Source organism: Prosopis cineraria, unplaced genomic scaffold (genome assembly GCF_029017545.1).
Source record: "Prosopis cineraria cultivar Desert tree isolate PC_DT_omini unplaced genomic scaffold, ASM2901754v1 PC4, whole genome shotgun sequence".
In the NCBI taxonomy this organism is placed as follows: domain Eukaryota; kingdom Viridiplantae; phylum Streptophyta; class Magnoliopsida; order Fabales; family Fabaceae; genus Prosopis; species Prosopis cineraria.
This window is the reverse complement of record NW_026555335.1, coordinates 105,425-130,238: the sequence shown is the minus strand read 5'-3', so window position 1 is coordinate 130,238 and position 24,814 is coordinate 105,425. Positions and strand designations below refer to the sequence as shown.

The following is a 24,814-nucleotide window of genomic DNA, read 5'->3' as shown; positions in this document are numbered from 1 at the left end:
AAAGATCAATTAGATTCTAACACTCCATAAGAGTATAATAGAAATTATATTGAACAAAGAACAGTGAGAAAATGCAATTTACAAAATCTAAGATTTCATTTATTTTATAACAGGTCAAAATAATAAAATAAATCAATCTTTCACTATAAAATTCTAAAACAGGCAGATATTATATTCCATTTCATTTTATCAATGACCATTTCATTTTTATTTTATTTTGAACTTCCAAACACGTGCTAAAATGTGTGCATCAAGTGGACGAGACCAGACCGTCAATGAGACTCTGGTTGCTAGCTTGTCCCGTTGAGAACACTCCAAAATGGAATTTCTTGTCCCTAAAGCCACAAGCGATCTGCTCTACGGTCAGAATTTTTGGTTCCTTCTCCTTGAGGAGCAACAGCAGTCCATGAAAACATCACAAGAGAAGATAACTTGGCAAGACAACATGGTGGCTTTTATTCTCTATTTTGGTCAGATTTGCTTTTGTTCTTTAGGCACTGTAAATAGAATGATATCTAAATGATACATCTTTGTAATTTTTAATGATTTAAGGCCTATTGACAGGGACTTGGCTTTGCTCCGTTGAGCAATGCGCACCCGCAGCTCCGCTGCATTTTAAGAAAATTCTGGAGTGTTCGGATAAATGTGAATGGTTTAAATTTAATATTAAGTTTTATTATTATTTTATATTTATTAAAATAAAAAATTGATAAAAAAATTTAATAAATCTAATTATCAATTTGAACAACAGTTTTAATATAAATGATTTAAATTTAATGTTAAAGTTTTTATAATTTTTATAAACTAACTATCCAGATATATTTTGGGTAGTGTAAATTTAATACTAAAATTTTTATAATTTTTTAATTTTAAATTCAAACCATTCATATTAAATCAAAACTGTCCAACTTGATGATTAAATTTATTAATTTTTTTTATAAATTTGAACCATCAATATTAACCATGGGTTGTCCAAATTGATTATTAGATTTATTGAAAGATTTTATAAATATAAACCATTCATTTAAATTTATTATTTATTATTTTAATAAATATAAAATAAAAATGAAACTTAATATTAAATTTAAACCATCCACATTTATCTGAACATTCCAGAATTTAAACCATTCACATATTCAGATTGGTGATTAAATTTATTATTTTAATTAATATAAAATAAAAATAAAAATAAAAATATTAAATTTGAATAAGTTAAATTTACCTCAACAGTCAAAATTTTGGTCAAAATGCAGCGGAGCTGCATAGGCACGTTTTGTCAGTGGAGCAAAGCCAAGTTCTATTGACAAAGACCATGTGCAAGATGTCAGTGACTTGAACGTGAAATCCTCATGGTTTTTCTCTTCTAATTCTCTCATATTGCAAATTCTCTATACAATTTTTTCAGAAGTCTTTTGTTTTCTTGTTTCTGTTTCTTTATTTTTTTTTTTAAATACCACAAAAGTCTCTTGTTTCTCCATTTTTTTAATACCACTTTCTTTTCTGGCTTTAATCGCGCTGCTATGTAATGGGGAAGCGGGGTGCTGTTTTTTTCTCTCTGGCCCGTTAAGCGTGGCTATTTGAATCACCGCTTTCGGACAAACAAAACCCTCCCCATCCCAAAACCCAAACCTGTGGCGGCTGCGAGGCTGAGAATCGCTGTTTCTTTTCTCACTGCTTCTCTGTCTCGCGCCTCTGTAAGGCTTCTGAATCCGATCTGTTCTAAGTTTGATAACTCGTTGTGGGTTTGGGGGGTCTGGTTGATTCTTTTCCCACCTTCTGAAGATCTAGTAATTGACCTTGCCATGGCCACCGCTGCTCCCGCCGATCGTATCCTTAGTTGATTTTATGGTTCGTGTTTACAATCTGTTTCGTCGCCCCCGCCCCCAACTAGTTGGAAATCGTATATCTTGAGTTTTTGCATTTGTCACTGATGAAGAAGTGGCCCTGGCACTTGTCCATTTTAATTTATTGTGCCTTTTGCATTTAATATTTTTGGATTTTGGTTATTGACACATGGGTTCTTAGGATGTAGAAAGGATGAAGGCCTTCTTCGGTCAGGTAGACTATTTGTAACTTGTTCTGTTCACACTAATTGCTATATACTGGATAATCTGCTTGAATCTTGACAGTGGTGCAGTAAGTTTGCCTCAATTGAGTCGTTTCAAATTGTAGATATTTGGGTTCTTTTTGTTTGTGGCAGTGAAAGATTTCAATTTCCCTCGTCTTCCTTTACTTTATTGTTTCTACAGAAGCAGCTAATTTTCTGCAGAAGTTGTCTGTAGATACTCAAGCCAAGGCCTTGGAAATTCCTGAGCCCACAAAGAACGTGAATTGCTCTCCCTTCCCCCCCTCCTTTTATTTCCTTCGTTGTCAGTATGCAAAGCGATACTTTTCATAGTTGTCTTGAAAGTAAAAGTAATGATTTAACGTACCGATCATATAAAGTAGCGTTTCATACTTCCGAAAGTAGCAGTCGACGATAAGGACCTTATCAACTAATTTATATTTTGGCCAGGTCTTGTAGTTAGTATTTTTAATCTGGTTGATTTTCCCCCTTTTTGTGTAGGTTACTGGTAATCAATGCGAATTACTTGATTCCAGCAATACCGCAAATGATCAGATCCCATCTTGCGAGCGATCGATTACCCCATTATTGCAAGATTTTGATCCCGCCATGTGTTACGTCCCCAATGGCTACCCTTCTGCTGCCTATTTTTATGGAGGTAACTTGAAACATGAATTTCCTTCAATAACGTCAGATATTTAACATAAAAAAGATTTAATATGTAAATGTTATATTTAGAGCGACACTGTTGCCCTGGAGTTTAGAAGTATATGGGTTTACATAAACGTGGAATGCAATTTTCTTGTAGGTTATGATGGGGCTGGTAATGATTGGGATGATTATTCTAGATTCGTAAATCCTGATGGAGTTGAGTTGCCTTCTGTAAGTTTTTTCTTTCTTCTTCCTTTATTTTGGGGATTCTTGATCCTCATGTGCATTACAAATTTTCTCAAGTCAAAATTTTTGTTTGAATTGCATTTACCTTACTTTTAGGGAGTTTATGGGGATAATGGGTCTCTTGTATATCACCATGGATATGGATATGCTCCTTATGGCCCATATTCACCAGCAGGGTCGCCGGTGCCAACCATTGCAAATGATGGTCAGTTGTATGGGCCTCAACACTACCAGTATTCTCCATATTTCCAGCCATTGGCTCCAACCAGTGCGTCATTTACACCTACTTCTGCTGCCCCTCCTCAGGGTGAGGTTTCTTCCTCTTTAACTGCTGACCAAAAGCCAGTACCTGTGGAAGGAGCTAATGGGAATTCTAATGGCGCTGAAAAAGGTGGGAGGGTAAAAGGTAGAAATGTTGCAGCTCCAGAAAAACTAGCACATAAAAATTCATCATTTAGTTCTAGTCCTTTGTATAGAAGGGGTGCTACTATGCCAGGTTGTGTACCTCCTATGGGTTACCAGGATCCAAGATATGGTTTTGATGGATTATGCTCTCATATTCCATGGCTTGATGCTCCTCTAATTTCTGAGAGGCAGCCAAGGCCAGTGACTAGTGCTGCAATCACTTCAATTTCTGGGAGCAATAACGTTACTGCTTCAAGGAGCCATAATTTCTGCCTCAATTCTCAATTTATGGTATGTTTGAACTTCAAAGTATTTCACATTCTAGCCTTTATAAGTTTTACACTATGTTTGGTTGGAGGGAAGGGGAGGGGAGGGAGGGGGAGGAATCCCCTCCAATTTGGAGGGGAGAGTTGGGGGGGTATATTATTTTCCCTTCTCCCCTCCAACCAAACATGCCCTAACATGAATTGATTTTCCTAGGGTATGTATGATTTTTATTTTTAAGTTTAAAACGTATTTGTCTTTAAGCTTGTTCTGTTGAAACTGTCCACGTTTATAATATGAATTGATGATTCTATATATATTTATATATATATATCTGACATGATTGTTGAAGATTATCCTTCTTTACTTTGTTAGGGTTTGCACCATCCAAGGCCATTGCCTGCGATTGGAGCCACTCATGGCTTCATAAATCGGATGTATCCAAGCGAGTTATATGGTCATTATGGTAACACGATCAGATCAGGCATGGATTGTGGGATGCGTGGCTATGATTCTCAAGGAAATGGACGTGCTTGGCTAGCTGTTGACAGTAAATATAAGATTAGGGGACGGAGTGGCTACTATGGCTCCAGCAATGAGAACATTGATGGTTTAAATGAATTGAACAGGGGACCTAGAGCCAAGTGCTGTAAGAGCCAGAAGGTTCTTGCCCCAATAGCCCTATCGGTTAAAGGGCAGAATTTGCATGCAAATCTAACTAATGACATGGAAAAAGACAAGACCTGGGTTATTCCTGATCGTGATCAATATAACAAAGCAGATTTTCTTGAAGAGTACACTGATGCAAAGTTTTTTATCATTAAGTCTTATAGTGAGGATGATATTCATAAAAGTATCAAGTATAATGTTTGGGCCAGTACACAGATTGGTAACAAGAAACTTGATGCTGCATTCCAGGAATCCCAGAAGAAACCTGGCGCCTGCCCTGTGTTCCTCTTCTTCTCGGTTAGTGATCCATTGCTGGTGCTTGTCAGCTTTCTTTTCTGTTTGTTTGGTACTTGTCATCTCATTTGTTAGGTTCCTATGCCAGGTTAATACCAGTGGACAATTTGTTGGCCTCGCAGAGATGATTGGTCCAGTTGATTTTAACAAGAGTGTGGAGTACTGGCAACAAGACAAGTGGAATGGTTGTTTTCCTCTGAAGTGGCACATGGTGAAGGATGTTCCAAACAATTTGTTGAGGCACATTACCTTGGAAAACAACGAGAACAAACCTGTCACTAACAGCAGGGATTCTCAAGAGGTAGTAAAGGTTTTTTTGCATGTGCGCTCACACATGATTGTATGTCATTGCCGCTTGCAATGTTGCATTTAATCTGTATAACAAGTCTTTGGTTGCAGGTAATGTTGGAGCCTGGGTTAAAAATGATTAAAATTTTTAAGGAGCATGCCAGTAAGACATGCATTTTGGATGATTTTGCATTTTATGAGGACCGCCAGAAAACAATTTTGGAGAAGAAAGTGAAGCTGCAATTTCCAAAGCAGGCAAGGCATCTTCACCCGTGTTTATAGTTTTTGCAGGTATTATATATGGGCTCAAGATTTTTGTGATGCTATTCAATCATTCTGATGCAGGTCTGGGAAGGTAAGGCTACTGATGGGAAGACAGAGCTTAGTGCGGAAGTTAAAACTCAAAATTCTAATGTTCCTGCTGTCATTCTCCAAGAATGTAACCTGGCTGAACAGAACAGTGATGGCTTCAAATTTTCTGAAAATAGTACTGTTGCTAAAATGGGAGATGTCCCAAAGGGTGCTAAAGCAGTTGTCGCTGAGAGTAAGATCTCCAATGGGGTTGCTAATGGTTACTAGCCTCTGCCATGTCTTGTGGCGGTGGTGACCTAGACTGGAGCTCCGATGCTAAGCTGTCAACATATATTATTGAGCAATTTGCTGCCTCCTGGTTGGATATCTTACTTTTTTCTCGAGTATGATGATTGATTGACAAGTGGGATAATGATCTGTATATTTTCGAGTTTCGCAGGGAGCAGTTAGATTGGAGAATGCTATGACCAACTCTTTTTCATTGGGTTTTGTTTAGCTCCTAGCCGTTTTTATTACTCCTAGGGTCGTTTTCGTTCAGCTTCCCCTTTTTGTCAGTTATTCCCTGTCATGAATTTGGCGCTATGACCTAGTACTTTGTTGTTTAGGGGCATTGCTTTTGGTACTAGCAAAGAAATCTGGAAGCAAGGCAAGAAAATATTGAAATATAGTAGGCGTTTAGGTTATTGGTTATTTCCTTTCATCGTCTGTCTTCCCCTTTTTTCTTGGCTTATTTCGGTGCTTTGTTGTTGAGAGGCTTTGCATTTGTTTCTACTTTCAAGAGATATGGAAGCAAGGCGGGAAATTATTGCTTAGTTGGTGCGAGTATTTTGGTTTCTCTTTGACGTGGCTATCCTGACCCTCTATGTGATTTTCAGATTTTGATTTGCATGCGTTTGTTATAGAATAGTATGTTGGGGCGAGGATTGCAGTTTTTCCTGTTTGAGCATGACGATTCTACGAAATAGAACGATTGCAGTTATCCGTGCGGTGAAGCTTCCACTTGCGTATCATTATCAATATAATGAGTAGTCGAGAACTGCTCATGTTTGATTTTGAATGAGAAGTTATCAAAATGCCATCAGATGTGATTTTTATTGGGAAAATTATTATGAAGTTTCACAGTAAGTCGGAATACAATTTAGTTTTGTAATACGTACAAATATTTTACGAGTCCCAAGCCCCTTATGTTTTATGGCCTGTTCAAGTTTATCACGCTCGAAAATAGGAAAATGCTTTCTTAGTTTCAAAAAGTAGTTAATTTTTGGAAAAGTTTATCGAAGGAGCTTTTAAAAAGTGAATGAGTATTATTTCATCAAACTATTTCAAGTTTAATTTGTTTTTTTTATTTAAAAATTGCTATTAATTCATTAAAAAATGCTGTTAATTCAAGGAAGAGTCTAACCCTTCACCATTGGTTGTCAGAGCTCTGATTGGCCATCATCACTAATGTCGGATTATTAACCTGCGGCTGTCCCAAGTCACTTTTTTAGTGTTTTCACACATGGTGTTGGCTAAGTTTCAGTGGCAGTTGTACAGTGGCTAGCAACTGGTGTTTCGGTATTGAAGCCTGTTTTGTTAGTGAAATAAGATAGTTGATAGCAAGAGGTCATCCCCACAAACCTGACAGTCTAAAATCTGGAGAATAACAATAAAATCCCAGAAGACTATTGTAATGACAATTAACTTCCAAATATCAATTCAAACAAATGCAAATAAAAATTCTAACTGTAAGTTGAGAGTTACATTTATAACCTAAATGTCTTATTTATAATTGAAATTTTAGAAATTTCAAATTTTAAATCAATATTTGTAATTCATTTTTAAAATAATTATTGAAATTTAACTTTCATTAATTTATTTATTTTTTTAAAACTTAACTATCATTCTCTTAAAATTTAAAGGTTAAAGTGTTATTTTTACACTTTTAAAGTTTTGTATTATTTAATCTTAAAAATCATTTTAATCAAAGTATTATTTTTGAAACTATAAAAAAAAGACTATGGTCCTAACAATTAATTTCATAATTTTGTAATCTGATAGATTATTTGTGATATTTAGAGTTCCTTCTTTGTAATTTTTCCAATTCTTTATTCCATCCACAAAACCAAACTAATCCTGCCGGGGTTTTTTTATTGGGATTACATCGGTCAACCGAATCACTTGTCAGCGGAATCGAACCGATGATAATTCTTCCACCAAGAGGCGTCATCTCCATGCATCCATGCGACTAGGCATGTCAATTTGCCTAGTTGTGGCTATTTAGATAGTAAAGTAACTTCCAATTTACTTGAGATGCGAAACACAGCGTGAGTTGCGCCTACATGATTTTATTAGGTAACTACCAACCTGCAGTTAATTTTTAAGGTGGATTTCTCGCCAGGGATGGTTGTAATTGGATTTTTTTGTCCTGTTCCTCATTGCCTTCCTTCCTCTTCTTCGTCGTCTTCTTTGCTTATTGTAATCCATGTTTCTGGGTCCCTTCGTCCTTCTCGCGATCTCGTGGACAGGATTAGAACGATAACGTCAGCATCTACCTTTGTGTAATTACTAGCGTATTTGCCGCTGTTCTCGGCTTTATCCTCTAGCTCTAGGACTTAACACACAACACGTTATAGAGGGTTTCAAGACTTGCAGAAACATTCTATTTGCTTGTAATCTTTCGTTGTTTTAACTGAAATTACTTTGTTTTTCGTTTGCTTGTGCTCCTAATCAAAATATTTGTTTATCTTGAACTCTTTGCTGGTGGAGCATGCTTCTAAGCCCTATATTTTTCTAATATTTTGCTTAAAATTACTTTTTGTTTCCTGTAGAACGAAATTAGAACTATGATTTCTCTTTTTACATAAATAAAAACTGTAACCACTCTGACTTATCTTGCCCATTAAATAAGCTTAGATTGCTTCTTTTGTAGTGTAGACATGTTTGCCAGCATGAGGGGATTGGGAAGGTGGATCTCTTTTATTTCCAAGAGGGAGTTTTCGAATTCCTCTTGTTTTGAAAAGGGTGCTGAGCTAAGCCAGAAATCATTAAACCTTTATTCCGCGATCAACCAAGCTCTTCACATTGCCTTGGAAACTGATCCACGGTGGGTTTCTTATGCTAGTAAATATTTTGTACGTTTGTCTTCCTTCTCTTCTATCCTTTGGTTCAACTATCCGTTGTGATATGATGAGCATTTGATATAATGAAATTCCTTACTTTAGTTTGTCATCTGAATGGAGGGGAGAGGGGTGTGGCTCGAGGTCATGTTAAGAGATGATGGAGCTTTGTCAGGGTCTAGATAATGTCATCGTGTGGTTGCCAATGACAATTCGATGATAGTTCTATTGACTCATGGATTGTTGTAAGGCTGATTAATTGTTACTTCTACTGGCAACTTAAGAATGTTCCGCAGAGATTCAATTGTTCGTGTCCAATGACATGAGGAGATTTTTGAGTTGGCAAGGATGTTAATTGAGCGTCTATTTTGTCAATCATGTCACTTTTGTCCCCAACTCTTTACTTGGGACTGAATTTGTGACTGCTATAGCAGTATCCTAATCTTATATGTGACAGTAGCAACACTTAAATGTTCATTTAGTGAAGTTAACGTTTGTGGGACATCTAGGACAGCACTCCTAGTTCTTGATCAATGATGATAACTTAGCTTATCCCCATGAATGTGAACTACCTCTAAGTGAGCTAAACACCAGGCAAGGTCTTTGTCTGCATAGGAGGAAATGGCTATTATCCAAATTAATTAGGGAAGAAATTGAGGGTTAATAATCCTCTTAACTTATTTGGTTATGTGGAAGCAACATCATCTTTAAAGACAATAAAAGAGTTTACTCTTTCTCCAACTACTCTACTACTACCAAGTGGCTTAACTGCTGAAACAAGAAACCGAGGCCCACAATAAGAGTTGGTAATTATTTGTTTCTTCAGAGATCTTAAAAAAGAACGGAGGCCTCTGTCAGGATTGTTGAACCAAACTTCTTGCCAAACACCATGTGTCTTGCTAGGCTTGAAGAAATGCCAGTCTTGACTCTCCATAATCAAACTAATAACCAGATCAAAAGAAACAATCAAAACCAACCCATTTTCGTTTCTTTCTCGAATCCAATCTCCCAAAAGCCTAAACAATTTCATCTATTAAGAATACCTTTGGGAAAAAAAAAAAGGTCACCAGCATTGACAAGATTATACTTTAAAACCACCACTTACCGTGACAAAAAAGTGAAACAGTTGCAAGAATGAGAGTGTTGAGAGGTGAAGGAAGCGTTTATGTTGCTGGTGCCTTAAGATTGAATTGGGAGGCCCCTTCAGAACACAATCATTAGTTAGCCAAAGTATGTTAACATGGGAATTCTGATAATTTTGTTAGGATTGAAATGCTTCTGAAGGACGTTAAATGACAGGTATTCCTAGGAAAAAGTGAGGAATGCATGGATGTAAATGTGTGTGTGCTGGGTAAAGAGATGTAATTTCTTGTTCTGCCCACCTCAAGTAAATACTTATTTTTCCTACAGCAGTTCTCTATATTCTGAACACTTCTCATCAATTACATTGAGGGAAAGATTGACATATATAGAATTAAAAAATTAGTTCTTAGTAACCTCCATTTTCCTTCTGTCTAGCTGATTAATTTGAGATTTAACTGAATCCTTGAAGTGAAAAGTTCTGAATTAGCTTCTGAAGCTTCTCTATTTGAATATACGAGTAACTTTAATCTGGTAATATATATTGTACAAAAACTACGGGAGCTCTGCTGTAGTTTTGATGAGTCATGTAAGTTTAGATTTTCTAGTTTCTGTAAAAAATGGCTGACTTCGATTCTGTGTCTGATGGAAAACATAATTAAAATTATTTTATTATTATCGTAATATAAATAGGATCCAATATTTTATTTTAAATCAGGATATTTTATTGAAATGACGTTATTTATCTTATCTTTCAAATAAATTTATTGGGACTAGGATTTATCCTATTATCCTAACATCTTGTCTATGATTTTTTATTTAAATCTGTCATTGATCAAAACACCCAAGGCATCCAAACCAACCTTGATGAACATGATAGGACTCTTAAAGATTATGCACTCCATTGATTGGATGAATTTTGTAATCACCTTAGCTGTCAAATTTTTCTGTGCTATTCAATTGCTCGGTAAGTAATGTGGTATAGAGACAACCGTGAAATGATAGAGGAAGAGTGTCAGCTTTGACAAAAGGAAGAGAAGGCATCATACCAGGACTTGTATGAATCAGAAAAGACTGAAGTTTCAGTTTTATGACTACACGATATTTTTGTGACTATGAAGCCCAATCATAGCTCTAGTATTGTGGACTCATCTTTATCCAATCCTAGCATAGGTGGCGTTGTAAAGAATGAATTTTGTGCTTCTAGAGTATCTAGCAATACTAATTCATCTCTTGAAATATCCTCACAACTCAGTTTTCTGGTAATTCATCACCACAATCTATAGTGTTCACTCCAATGAACCCTACAAAATTTCCCTTAGTTCTCTCTTGGCTTCTTGTGACTTTTGAGCAAGGACTCTGTTTCTTGTGTTCTAGAATGTAGTCAATAGAAAGGAATTGCTTAGTAGGAACTAGATTGTCCAATCCTCATCAATGACAAGTGTGCCTTCTAAAGCTATTAATGTTAGCACCTGGTTTCATCACACCCAGGTTCCACCTTGTCCATCTATGCCACTTACTGTGAAAATTGTTGTGATTATAGAAGGGCAAGTTTTTATCTCATCTGATAATCCTCCCTACTAGTACCTTGTTTTTTGGGAAGGCTTTCTAAACTTGAATGCTATTTGGAACACTGAGAATGGGTTTTCTAGCTAGATTTTCCTTAGTTAATGTCCGTCACACCACAACTGCTATACTCCTAAATGCTCAGATTGTTTTCTCTTCACTTGATGCCGTCCACCGTCATCTTGTTTGCTAGAATGGTTTTAGGCACTACTTGGAGTTTCCCACTCACATCTTGCCTTCTTGTGTCATGTTAATTGTTTTACTCTTCAGAGGAGAGTTCCTTTAATCTGGGGAGAAATGATGGGGGGACATAATTTGTATTTGTGGAAATTGAGAGAAATATATTTCTTATTCATTCTAAAATATGTGTTACAATCAATATATATACACAACGTTGGGAGACAAAGTAATAAATGCTAATAACTCCTAATAATCAACAATAATCCCTAATAATCAGGCTATAATATTTACAATAAATTCAAATATTTTCACATTCCTTCTCAAGTTGGATCATAGATGCTAATTATATCTAACTTGTTTATGTAATTTTCAAATGTAGGTCTAAGCAACCCTTTAGTTAAGACATCAGTTGCTTGCAACTTTGTAGACAAATATGTTAAACATAGAATTCCTACTTTTACTTTTTCTCTAATGAAGTGTCAATCTATCTCAAAATGTTTAGGTTTGTCATGTTGTGTCGGATTTAAGGCCATATTTGTAGCAGCCTTATTATCATAGTTAAACTTCAATGATGAACTTGCTTCAACTTGTATTTCATTCAAGGCTTGTTTTAGCCACAATTCCTCCGCTATTCCTTGAGTCAAAGCTCTCAATTCAGATTCACAACTACTTCTTGAAACAACTCTTTGCTTTTGGCTTCTCCATGTAACCAAATTTCTCCGCACAAATGAACAATAGGTAGAGGTTGACCTTAGATCTTTATAGGTTCCACCCCAACTTCCATCAATGTAAACTTTGATGGATCTTTGCTCATGTTTTCTAAGGAACAAGCCTTTACCAGGAGTACCTTTAAGACATCTCAAAATCCTGTAGATTGCCTTCATGTGACTTTGCATTGGATAACTCATATATTGACTAGCTACAGTAACAACAAAGGCTATATTTGGCCTCGTATGAGAGAGATATATCAATTTTCCCACTCAATTCGGATATCTCTCCTTGTCAGCTGCTTCTTCCTTTTCTTTAGCTTCCTCCTCTTCTTTTTCACCTTCCTTGTTCACCTTAGGCTTCTTCTTCGATTTCTTGACTTCAATAGGAGTTTCAATAGGGCTGCAAACCAGCATACCTGTCTTTGTCAGGAGATCAAGTATATATTTTCTTTGAGAAACATAGATTCCTCTTCTTGACCTGGCAACTTCCATCTCAAGGAAGTACTTTAACGACCCAACATCCTTGACCTTAAGTTCCTTATCAAGGGCGGCCTTCACTCTCTCTATCTCGTCAAGGTGGTCTCTAATGAGTATTATGTCATTGACATAGACAATAAGAATACATTTCTCGCTTCCTTCGACCTTAATAAACGTTGTATGATCGAACAAGACTTGCTTGTAACCTTCAGTTTTTAAGACTCTTGAGAACCTATCAAATCAAGCTCTTGGTGACTGTTTCAAGCCATATATAGACTTTTTCAGCTTACAAACTTGATTGTCCCTGTCTTTATAGAACCTAGGATGCAGAGTCATATAGACTTCCTTCTTCGACTCACCATTCAAGAAAGCATTTTTGATGTCAAGCGATGAGTTACCCACTCGAGTGGTGACTTTGAAATAGTAAAGCCCCTCATACTTTTTGGCACTTTCGATTGTCACTCCAAATGATAGGTCTTGAAACACATAAGGGGAAGGGAGGAATTTAGCACAACAATGTGACTACTTGATCAACTGACTGATGGAAAGTAAATCACAATCAAGTTTAGGAACATGGAGAACAAATTCCAGCATTATCAAGTTGGAAATACGAATACTCACTTTTTCTACTATGGGTGCCAAGGAACCATCTACAATCTTTACTTTAACATTCCCGGCACACGGGGTGTAAGTGGAAAACAACTCATGACAATTAGTCGTATGGTTAGAGACTCCAGAATCAACAATCCATAGAGATGTATTTCTTGTGATTGTTAAGGCTTGAAGGAAGGTACTTTTTTTAGCCACTAACACAGGGGACACAAACTCTGATATGTTCCCTACGATGACAGTATCAATTGGAGATCGAAGTACCCTTTGTATGCCAAAAAGTAGAGACACATATAAAGCTGAAAGCCACCACAAATAGCACTCTAGAATTAGCAAAGGGGAACCAAGGGTTAAAGTGGTCACTGAGAAATAGCCACAGTGACAAAGAATAGCGCTAGACAAGACACCCAAGACTAGAAGACTTCAAAATAAGGCTCCTGAGACTCGGTTAATGGGTGGATCTGGCTGAAAACACCAAGGCGAGTGCAATTGGAGATGTTGCTGCTCACCCAGGTTGTCTACGTGCTGCCTGGCCGCAACTATTGCAGAATCTTTAGGTGGTGTGTGTGGGCTCCACGCATTGCTGATCGTCACCAAATTTGTGGGTTTCGCCGATCGCACCCTGAAGAGTCGTCCTATGCCAGTGAGAGTCAGAAAGGCCTCCACCATGATTGACATGTATGGCTAGCGCAACAGCTGTGTTGCCATGTGACCCAACTACGCAGAAACCTTAAGAAATTTTTCTGAACCCTACTTGCTCTGATACCATGTGGAAATTGAGAGAAATATATTTCTTATTCATTCTAAAATTTGTGTTACAATCAGTATTTATACACAACATTGGGAGACGAAGTAATAAGTGCTAATAACTCCTAACTATCGAACAATAATCCCTAATAATCAGACTAGAATATTTACAATAAATTCAGATATTCCCACAGTATTCTTTTAATGTTTGTACATGCAATTGTATCTAAGGATGGCTCAATGGTCTTTACGTTCATCTTGTTAAAATTTCTTGTGAGCAGCACACTTTTTAAAGATGGCTACTTATTCTCTTTTATTTGATTCCAGTGCTTATGTTTTTGGAGAAGATGTAAGCTTTGGTGGGGTATTCCGTTGCACAACAGGATTAGCTGACCGGTTTGGTAAAAACAGGGTTTTTAATACTCCACTGTGCGAGCAGGTATATATGTTCTGTATTCCTCTGCAAATGCAATGCCTCACTTTTTTTATCTCTCTCCTTCCCTTTCCTGTAATTGTTCATAGTCAAGATGTATTAAAACAAGAGTACAAAGGAATCTTTTTAGAACTCTGTGGAATGCAATCCTTTCATGACTTTTTACTCAGAGACTTTGTTAGCAACCAGTACATGATTCACTTAATGCCTCCTTTTTTCCCCTTAAGTTTCTTTTTAATTCTTTCCTAATTCAGTATCTACTCGGCACAGCAAATTTAGAATTATAAACCGAAGTTTTATTTCTCACAGGGCATTGTTGGATTTGGCATTGGTCTTGCAGCATTGGTGAGTGTAAGAAGTTCAATAACTTTGTCGCTTGTTTTACAATCAAACAACTACAATCTGATATGATTATTCTGTTGCGACTGGCTTATAGTGCAAATTCTTGGTCTTAATTTAATGACAGGGCAATAGAGCGATTGCAGAAATCCAGTTTGCAGATTATATTTTTCCCGCTTTTGATCAGGCATGCACCCTTCCTGTGGCTATGATTAGCTAAAGCCATGTCATACCTGTAATTAACCAATTTTTGGTATTCTAGATTGTTAATGAAGCTGCTAAATTCAGATATCGTAGTGGGAATCAATTTAATTGCGGTGGTAAATTTCTTTTACCTTTTTCCTTTTGAAGTTTCTGGTTTGTTTCTTTCTTTTGGCTTGTTGAATCACAAAATTTTACTCATTCCTATAGGGTTAACAATTCGAGCTCCTTATGGAGCTGTAGGCCATGGTGGACATTACCATTCTCAATCCCCTGAAGCATTCTTTTGCCATGTTCCTGGTATCAAAGTATGATGCTTTCTTCAGGCTTCTGCTTACCATTCAGAAACCTGCTTTTTCTGTACATCTGTTCATTTCTCCGCTGTTTAATATAGCTTGATTACAATGCGGTTCTTGTCACTGTAAAGTGCTAGAACTGGTGTGTATGAAATAGTATGGTTATCCTCATGCCGGGTTGTCCAATAAATAACGGCATTAATGTTTAAATGGGGTCTTCCTGCAGATAATTGGATAAGCCTGAACTTGAAAATAGTCTGCAAACACAGAAGACTTGTGCGTGATTGTGAAGGTTATGCATTATGTGAAATTCTAATAAGTTTGTGGTAAAGTTCCAGGGAACTTGAGACCCCTTTAAGTAAGGGTACTTGAGACGTTTAACGTTAAATAAATGATTTATACGCACCTCACTGAACAAATATAGAAACAATCTATTGATGGTGATTCGAGAAGCTCTGCCTTTTTTTGGTCAACATAAATCAGGGATTTTAGAAATTTGTCAGAATTCAATGTTTGAGGAGAATATATTGAACTCAATTATAAAGAAGGACCTGAATTAGGGAAGACAACATTGATTCCTTTTTATAATGAATATCCCGAAAAATGGAGTTAATTACCAATCATGTGTTATTATTACTACCTACCTACTACTGTATACTTTCAACTACTACCTACACTTGTTTTGAGATTGATTTTCCAACATAAAGGAAAGGGATGTATGATAGTATCAAATATGAATTAGATGATGAGATTATCATAACCACTAACGCTCCCCCTCAATCTCCAAAAAGGCCCAATATTGATTGTTGACTAGACTACTGTGACTTATGGTTTTTCTCTATGGACTATTTTTTCTTTCTGTTATTTTGAATAAATATTCTATATCTTGATGGTAGGAAGGTTGTTTGTTTAGCAGATTCAGGGTAGTTTGCCATTTGAACGGTTCTATTAGATTTGACCTAGTAAGGATTGTGTTTCCGGAAGTCCTTAATTGCTTGTGCACGCTACTTTGATTGAACAACAGAAAAAGATACCCAGTAAAAATTTTTCACCTGGTTGAACAGTACTAAATTATTATTTTTGAGATAATGTGCTGCACTTCTAAAAATTGCCAGTTAGCCTTAAAATCTATAAAATTCCTATGAAAATCATAGCAAAGATATTGTCCCAGATTAACCAAAATAAAGAAATATATATAACATTCAGAATCGTACTCTTCTGGCTGGATAGTCCTTGCCACGGATTAATTAAGAAATGTAGCCCCTAATGTCTTGATTTCTTTGGTAGTGTCCTTTGAAAGAAGGCCTTGAGCTTGATGCTGCAAAGTGGGAGCATCTAGATTCATTTAAAAGATCTGCTGCGCATTATAACAGGACAAGAATCTTATTTAAATTTGTTAAGTCATATGAGACAAGTAAAGGAAGTCAGTATGGATACTCAAGTACATCAAATTAGGATGCTCGGTTCTAAAAATGTGCACCATAAATCTTTCTGAAATTTGTGATTGCTATGGGGTAAAAATAAGAACTTTATTATGTCACGCTGACACTGTTCTTGCAGAGAACTAGGTCTTTTCTTTTTGTCTTATTTACCTGGTTGATGCACTGTTCTCTTTTCCCTCAAATTCTTGCATAGGTGGTCATCCCTCGAAGTCCACAGCAAGCAAAAGGTTTGTTGCTGTCCTGCATTCGAGATCCAAATCCTGTTGTATTTTTTGAACCAAAGGTTTGAATTTTTTAGGAATAACTAAATAATCATTTCCTCAAATTGTGTTTCAAAAACTCTGTAATTAAGAAGGTGAAAATTCTTGGTTTCAGTGGCTTTACCGTTTAGCTGTTGAAGAAGTGCCAGAAGATGATTATGTGTTGCCTCTATCTGAAGCTGAGGTACACTAAAATTCATGCTAGGTAAAATAAGTAAAAAACGTTCTTCATCAGAAATTTCTAAATTCTGGATTCTGAAACAATCAGGTGCTGCGAGAGGGTAGGGATATCACACTTGTTGGATGGGGAGCACAGTTGTCTACAATGGAACAAGCTTGTCTTGATGCTGAAAAAGTAAGTGATTGTTATATTGCAAACTGAAGCACTTAAAACATGCATTTGTTTAACACTATTTGTGCTTTTTTTTTTTGGTATGCTTTCTAAATCATCATTTGGGAATTCTCCTTATGCAACTTGAAGAATTAATGTAGGGAGTAGTGGTTAAGGAAAGGTGAGTAAGTTGTGTCCATGAATGTTCTATTTTGGAATGTTAGGGATCTGGAATGACTGCTGGAGGCATCGGAAGGTTAATCATGTCAAATATGTCATTGGCAGAAATAGAGGTGGGAATTAGGGTAGGCTTGGCCCTTAAGGGCTCCGGCCCTAAAGTTCGGTTACACAAAATTTAACCTAATTCTAAGGTTCGGTCCTTATTTAAAGGGCTTAGGGCGGGGCCCCTAAGCCCTCTTTCCCCAAAAAAATCCAACATGTTAATTTAAATAAAATATTCTAAAATTCAACACGAAACAAATCAAAGCCTTACATAAAATTCGACAAAGATTTTAAATTTTAAATTTAAGATGAAGATTAAAATCTTCATCAATGTAAATCTAAATTCTCCTCATCATCATCTAAAAATAAAATATTAGATCCATTAGATGTAGATTCATTTGTTGAAAATGGAGGTGGAGATTCAATATCAATTATCTCTACAACTTCTTCATCATCACCTATAATAAATATTAAACAAATTGTGTCATTATCAATCAAATATGTGTGTGTGTGTGTAAGATAATCAAGCTTATCAGGGCTGGAAAGGCCGCCCAAGTCCGAGTCTTTTTTTACAGGGCTTATCAGAGTCAGGCCCTAAAGCTCAGTTACTTTAAAAAATGTAATTTTTAAAGCTCGAACCTTTATTTAAATAAGGCCTCCAGGCCCGGCCCTTATTCCCGACTCTAGGTAGAATGTAGGAGTTGAAGAAAAATATTCTAGCTTTGTTTATAACTGTTAGAAGTATATTCTTAATTATTCATGCTTTCCCACACGTTGGTGTGTGACGCACGGAAGGTTTTTCTGGCAGCTACTCAGCCAGAGAACGTCACCAACAGCCATAGAGGCTAGATCAAGTTCATCTGTGCTGTGTTTTATGCTGTGCTGGTGGGGTTCTTGTAAGGGGCTATTTGTGTTCGACCAAACTGTCTACAGTGGTGTTCTTGCCATTTTTGGTTTACCTAGCCTTGGTTCAATGCCTATGTTATTGCCTCAACCATTCTTGTGATCAATTGAGCCACTCATTACATTTTGCTGCTTGAAGAGGCCTCTCTTTCAATATCCTAACCATCACCCTTGTTCATTTCTTAAGAAGCTGCCTTAAATTCTAAGTCTGCATTGCTTCTGGCTACAGCATCTCTTCTTTTGCTTCTCCAAGTGACTAGATTGCCCCATACAGGGGTACGATATCCTGAAGTTGATCTTCTGTCCTTTACAGATCCCCACTGGTGAATACCTCCACGCTAGCTTATTTTCTCTTTTTCAATGGCAATCCTCTTCCTGGGGTGCATTTCATATGCATCAGTATCTTATAAACTACTTCAAGGCGAGCACCTTAAACCCAGCTCACCAAAACTCCATATTAAAAAAAAAAAAATGTAACTGTCATTATTTGTTGCATATCCAAAAATGGTATAAGATGATGCAATCTGTTAAACAATTCTTAGGCTTACATTTAAATCTTGTGGCTGACTTGCTCAAGTAAGAATTATTATATTGAGTCAATTAATTTCTTTTTTTCCACTCAAATACACAACATGAGGACTTGTGCATCTTCAAAAAAATGGCATCTAACTATTGCTGCAAAAGCCTGGAATTTTAGATGTCCATGTCATCAGAGATTGAGATATTTATTCTGTATCATCAAATCTGAAATTTCATCTTTTATTGAAACTGTAATATGGTTTTGGGATTCTGCAGGATGGAATCTCATGTGAATTAATAGATCTGAGGACACTTATACCTTGGGATAAGGACATGATAGAAGCGTCTGTCAAGAAGACTGGAAGACTACTCGTGAGTAAATATTTTCCGGAGTTTGACATTTGTCTCTGGGTGGTATTTTCATGCTGATGTGCTGAAGGTCTTTTGTAGATTAGTCACGAAGCTCCGGTAACAGGTGGTTTTGGTGCTGAAATCTCCGCTTCCATTGTTGAACGCTGCTTCTCACGGGTATTACTTGAATCCTCACTTCATATAATTGTTAAACTAATTCTCCTAGTAGCTATCTTCTGTGGCAGAAAACTCTTGTAGGCAAATGGGGCATAGTTGGAAAGAAAACAGATTCATGCACCAAATATATTTTGATTTATTTCAGGAATTTTAACATTGGATAAGATTTTTTACTAAACTGTTGTGCTGTTTTTTTTCTCAACCTACCTATTAAATGAATGAAAATAGGTGCCATAATAAATCAACATAATTGTATGTTTGTTGTGATGTATAATAGGAACATTGTAAATAAAATCCTAATTGGAGTAGTCCATATCACATATTCTGATTGACTATACTTTTTCTGTCATTTCTTCATCCAAATTCTTGTATGAAATGACCTGTAATATTATATCATTATATCACTTTAACTTATTGCAGTTTGCATTTGTTTATATTCATAAAATGTTATGATATAATTAGCTCGTTTTGATATTATTTTGGGAATAAAGTCACCAAATAAGCAAGGCATGCTCGGAAGTCGGAATGGACACTCAAAACAGAGCACATTAAATAAAATGACTCAGTCAAATATGCAGCGAGTAGCCCATTCTCTTTAAATCAAATAAGAGAACAAGATATACTTGATGGCCTTAAGCCTTGTCCTTGGGAATTGGTGAATCCTTCAAACACTGGTATTATTTTTGAACATAAACGGAATCTCCTTCCCTCAGTTAACAATGGGAGAGAAGTACAGCACAGCTAGAGAAGCAGAATTAAATGCATAAAGGGGATAACCACTCCTGATATTCAAAAAGCCGGAGCTTTCCCTAGTGTTTCTTTTTGCTTAGCCTCTCCTGCACCCTCTCACGGATAACCCGCCCACACTGGCTCACCCCAGTCAACACATGATATCGATGCACTATTAACCACCGCCCGCTTACCATCTGTTGTGGTCTTCTTTACCTTTGTTTATTTTTTTTCCCCTAACATAGGTTTTCCCGTATTTGGGCACCCACGGGCCCATCAGGAATACCTTACGTGTTCATTCTAGACTTGCGGAATATGACATTCTATGCATAGTGCAATATATGAATTCTTAAACGAAATGGAGAGAGCTTGAGTGTGATTATTGGCAACACTTTTACCATCTTTTAGACTTGCGCCATTTCATTTACATGACTACATTTTATAGAGCTTAAACATGGTCTTCATTCTGTTTCTTAGTTTTCATACCGTTAGCATTTGTAACCAGCAGGACTGTCTGTGGTCTATGTGGCTCAATGTTTAATGAATTATGCCGCTCCTTGGAATCTTGCATCTTGTTGTTTACTAAATGATTTTTTTTTTCCTTTTTTGTGGGGAACTATTTTACGAAAAGTTGATGTGCAACTTGGATGTAAGGACATCATGCATGCTTCTAAGTTGATGAAATCTTCTGGAAATGTTTGTCTGCTTTCTAGATTATCTTGCACTAAGATGGCCATTTTCTTAGAGCGTGTTTTTATTTGTGTATGTTGTGCAGTTAGAAGCTCCAATAACAAGAATTTGCGGTCTGGACACCCCTTTCCCTCTAGTTTTTGAACCCTTTTACATGCCCACCAAGAATAAGGTAATTTCGTAGCGCTTCCTTAATTTTCTGCGCTTCTTTGAGTGCACTTCTTGTGCTAAATAACGAAAGCTGCCTTTGATAGTAGTTTCTGCCATCCGTTTGATGCAGATATTGGATGCAATCAAATCGACGGTAGGCTACTAATTATGTTGATATACGTTGTTTTGCCCGCCTATATAATTTAATGGCCGTTGCGCGCATGATCAAGGTCAACTTATTAAGCTTGACATTTTTAGAATAAGAATACTCATTTCATTATAGAATGAGTATCATTGTGTAGTATAATTTGATTTCTTTTTGTGGAAGCAGTACAACGCGCACAAAAACTAATCACACTTCATAGCACGAATGATGTGACAACATAATCCTGTTTAATTGCAATTACATTTATATTGGATTTATGTTGTAGCAATGCACTTACCAGTCACACCAATGATTCTCGCGGAGTCCTTTGTCCTATCCATCATGATGTTATGAATCACTTGTAAATGATGCGAAATATAGTTGTAAATTATGAAAAAGTATTTATGAATGGTAAGACAATTTATGATAGAAAGGTTTAGAAAAGGCTTAAACATGAATCGTGAATTACTCATGGTCCTAAACATACAATCTAATTAAAAGATTTGATTTGATCTTAAATAGAGGATCTCAATTTTTCATCTCCTTCATTTAATATGTTGTAAATTAGTCTTATTAATTTCACTATTTTTCTTTCTCTATCTCACATTTAAAGCGCCCTCTCTCTATGGGGACACTTTAAGAAAAGTGATACATTTTTGCACAATAATGAAAAATAACCAATTTAATTAATTTTTTAATGTGAATTAATCAACTGGGTCTTATATATATATATATATATATATCAAAAGTAATACTAGGTGTTGGATTGAAGACGCAATGAAAACGTTAAAATCAAAATCAATGAACAACAATCATGATAGTGGATAGATCGAATTCATTTAAATTAAGGTGGATAAAAAAAATACTTTTTATATGTCACACTTTCAAGCCTCTTTCAAGTGTTTGGATCTAATGAGCTGATAATACAGATTGGCTCCCTTCTATCGATATCTATATAAAGAACTTTCAATACGAATAGCGTGCTAGCACTCTTAATGTTTGTCTGTTTATGCAAAAGCTAAATTGGATGTCGTTTTTTTCTTCTTTTTTTCTCTAGAGTTTTTTCATGGCTCTCAAGAATTTTATTGTGAAGAAGTCTGTCTCTTACTTAGAAAGCCCATCCTTCTCTATATTATATATCATTAGGGTTTGATGTCTTCTTTTATGAATTTTTTAAAATAATTATAATTATTTTAAAAATCATATCTTGAGTCAGTGAAAATAAAATTTAATTTATCTCATAAATTAAATATATCATATCATATCTTATTTAAATTTATCTTATAAATTTAAATTATAAAACTGATATGACATACTCTGATATCATATTAGTTGTTAAAATTAATTATCATATGAAATTAAATTTAAAACAAACACAATGTAATAATACACACACACACACACACACACACACACACACAAGATATATATACATATATACATAATACATACACAAATATATATATATATATATATATTTCAAAAAAATAAATATATATAATATTATATTTTGAATTTTATATTTCATACACATAAATATTATATATATATATATATATATATCTAAATACTTATGAGATAAATATTTAAACACACACACATAAAATTCGTTTACTTTAAATAAAGTATTACATTTATGAAATCTAAACACATTTTTAATTCAATGAATTTGAACATTATAGTTTAAGTTGGGTTGTTCTTGTGTACAACTCTATAGGCTCATATGAATTTGGCAATAGGCTAATAATATTATTAACCTACAAGTCATAAGTAACCTCTAGCAAGACATTATGACTACCCAATTCATATAAAGATCGATGATCTGATGTAACCCATCACATTCCATTTGTCATGTGATATTTTGGTTAAGTGTGAGACATAAAATTGTCATTCTCCTTTACTTGACTATTACTTTCTCGATCTTTGAGTGGACTAACTATAGCAATGAAAAAACACTTTCCATTATAGTATAACTATACATTTTTTCAATCTTACTCATCGAGCGGCTGAGTAATATCTCTTAATTAATGTAAGGAAAAAATTTCAACTTGACCACTCATATTCCTTTTCATGAATATCACTAAATTTAATTATAGTTTTTATAATCACCAGATTGAAGGTGACTTTTAATTAGGTCAAAGTTCAGTGATCATTATGTAGGAATCCATGATGTTCTCAAGTAAAAGAATTTAAATGGTTACATATGAGATAAGCTTATAGCTTGTATCATACAAATTTCTGATAGCAGGTTGGTCTAGCACCTACCACCCTTTCAAGTGCCTACAATTTTAATTTATATCTCTATAATTAATCAAAATTATACTAGTCTTGTTTCATCTATGATCCTTCATAGATGACCGATCATGAACATTTAGGACAATCACTATAGTTTGTCTAAGAATACAGTTATCACAGTGAACATGTAATTAATATGATAACAAAAGAAAAATTCATTAAATAACAATGTTCATAATATAGTGATTGGCTCTAGAATATAATTTTCAATATTAGGATGTTATAATTACTCAGAAAAAGTTATATTTGTCTTCAATGAATAAATTGTTTTTTAGAAAAAAAAAATCCTCCAGTCTTTTGTTTCATCAAATTTTGGACCAGGTTACATAAAATATTTCGCAAAAAAGCTACCAACATCTCAAACTATATTATTGTACAATTTCGCCTATCAGCCTTAAAAAATGACACAAAAATCATATCTATAATTGATGCAAGACATTTTTTAAGTAAAGGTTATGAGTCAAACATGCTGTACTAAATATAAATGGAGTAAGGAGACAAAATACTAAATAAAATATGTTGGGGCGAGCTACAGACATTCTAAACTACGTTATGGTGCAACTTTATTCAACAACTTTCAGGAAACAATGCAAAGGTATCTAATTCATAATGGAGCCGTACATGTTTGTGACATACATGAAAATATTTGTATTCAAATTTGTCCTAACGGGTAGAAATCATAGACAGCATTTTATCATGTTATTTCACAACCACAGATGCATTTTGATTCAAAACTCATGAAAACTACGTCGATTCCTGACTCTCTTCTCTCTGTTATTTATGTTGGTTTAAACCTCCCTCCCTTAACTCTTACTCTCTCGCCTCTTCCTTCTACCTCATCTATCAAAAAAGGGAGTCAAGGAGTGAGAATGAGGGTGAGTTAGGTGACTAGGAGGGATGGAGAGAGGGAGGAGAAGAGAGGTTGGAAGTTGGAACTAATTTGGATGATGGGAAAATGAGAGTCAAGAGTCGAAGAAACTTTCATATGGAATTTTTTTTCTTAGATGCCAGCCAATTTTCGAACTCGTGTCATGCAGATTACAAGCACTGGAGTAAACCACAAAGGCACAGCTGGCTTGATATGGATTTTTTTTTAATTGAAAAGGGCATGCTAAGCATGATTACATTGTAGGCGTAACAGTACAAAAAAGAGTTTCTGTCATGCATGATAGCAGAGACACATTCAGGAAGAACAAAGTCATAACAGGAAAATGTACAAGAGCTAGGTTGAGCATTCCTTGCAAGAATATCTGCACAGGTAAGCCCTTCCTGTGGGAATCATGCGGTTCAAAGTCGGGAAGTAAATGTAGCGTTGGACGAATATCTTGAATGATACTACTACAGAATATATCTTTAGGAGCGGGTATTTAGGAGCGCTTCTTTAAAAAGCGCTCTAAAATGTAAATGCAGAATTTACCGGAGCGCTTTTTTAGAAAAGCGCTCCTGTATGTCAGGGCTTTTCAATAAGATAATGCTCATAAATAGAATATTATAAAAAATTTAAAAAGACCTTCGGGAGCGCTCGTAGTTAAGCGCTCCGGAAGACTATCTTCCGGAGCGCTCTTTGAAGAGCGCTCCGGAAGATCAACTCTTTCGGAGCGCTCTTGGAATGAGCGCTCCGAAAGAGCTCATCTTTCGGAGCGCTCTTTTAATGAACGCTCCGAAAGAGT

At 35.7% G+C, this 24,814-nt stretch overlaps 2 protein-coding genes across 16 annotated transcripts; both read left to right on the top strand.

The window, feature by feature from the left end:
* The first annotated feature begins 1,524 nt into the window (after window positions 1-1,524).
* LOC129309343 (YTH domain-containing protein ECT2-like) lies at window positions 1,525-6,006 on the top strand. Of its 2 annotated transcripts, XR_008592901.1 has the most exons (10): window positions 1,525-1,827; window positions 2,250-2,326; window positions 2,567-2,723; window positions 2,874-2,947; window positions 3,059-3,658; window positions 4,007-4,597; window positions 4,683-4,895; window positions 4,994-5,137; window positions 5,228-5,552; window positions 5,634-6,006. XR_008592901.1 is itself a non-coding variant. In XM_054950895.1 (9 exons), exons 1-9 carry the CDS (start codon window positions 1,803-1,805, stop codon window positions 5,459-5,461), a joined length of 2,115 nt encoding a protein of 704 aa, XP_054806870.1. In that variant the 5' UTR covers window positions 1,526-1,802; the 3' UTR covers window positions 5,462-6,006. The 2 variants fall into 2 exon arrangements, 1 of the variants encoding a protein (XP_054806870.1); XM_054950895.1 differs by having other exon boundaries at window positions 1,526-1,827; window positions 5,228-6,006.
* A 1,346-nt stretch (window positions 6,007-7,352) lies between these two features.
* On the top strand, window positions 7,353-21,127 carry LOC129308585 (2-oxoisovalerate dehydrogenase subunit beta 1, mitochondrial). 14 transcript variants are annotated; one of them, XM_054949805.1, is made up of 14 exons: window positions 7,353-7,528; window positions 8,111-8,279; window positions 13,989-14,100; window positions 14,404-14,445; window positions 14,561-14,620; window positions 14,696-14,753; window positions 14,845-14,942; window positions 16,566-16,655; window positions 16,748-16,816; window positions 16,901-16,987; window positions 18,884-18,979; window positions 19,058-19,135; window positions 20,640-20,726; window positions 20,835-21,127. In XM_054949805.1, the coding sequence occupies exons 1-14, from the start codon at window positions 7,516-7,518 to the stop codon at window positions 20,868-20,870; spliced, it is 1,095 nt and encodes a 364-aa protein (XP_054805780.1). In that variant the 5' UTR covers window positions 7,353-7,515; the 3' UTR covers window positions 20,871-21,127. The 14 variants fall into 14 exon arrangements, 11 of the variants coding, with proteins under 11 accessions (XP_054805780.1, XP_054805783.1, XP_054805777.1 ...); XM_054949808.1 differs by having other exon boundaries at window positions 7,355-7,528; window positions 8,106-8,279; XM_054949802.1 differs by lacking the exon at window positions 7,353-7,528 and adding an exon at window positions 7,560-7,716 and having other exon boundaries at window positions 8,106-8,279.
* Window positions 21,128-24,814: the final 3,687 nt, after the last annotated feature.

Excerpts from the sequence above, each read along its gene's own strand:
- LOC129309343 (XM_054950895.1), top strand. The coding sequence starts at position 1,803 with ATGGCCACCGCTGCTCCCGCCGATC. Across the intron at positions 2,327-2,566 it reads TTCCTGAGCCCACAAAGAAC|GTTACTGGTAATCAATGCGA; the intron begins GTGAATTGCTCT and ends CTTTTTGTGTAG. Across the intron at positions 2,724-2,873 it reads TGCTGCCTATTTTTATGGAG|GTTATGATGGGGCTGGTAAT; the intron begins GTAACTTGAAAC and ends ATTTTCTTGTAG.
- LOC129308585 (XM_054949800.1), top strand. The coding sequence starts at position 7,577 with ATGGTTGTAATTGGATTTTTTTGTCCTGTTCCTCATTGCCTTCCTTCC. Across the intron at positions 18,980-19,057 it reads AGAAGACTGGAAGACTACTC|ATTAGTCACGAAGCTCCGGT; the intron begins GTGAGTAAATAT and ends GGTCTTTTGTAG. Across the intron at positions 20,727-20,834 it reads ACATGCCCACCAAGAATAAG|ATATTGGATGCAATCAAATC; the intron begins GTAATTTCGTAG and ends CGTTTGATGCAG.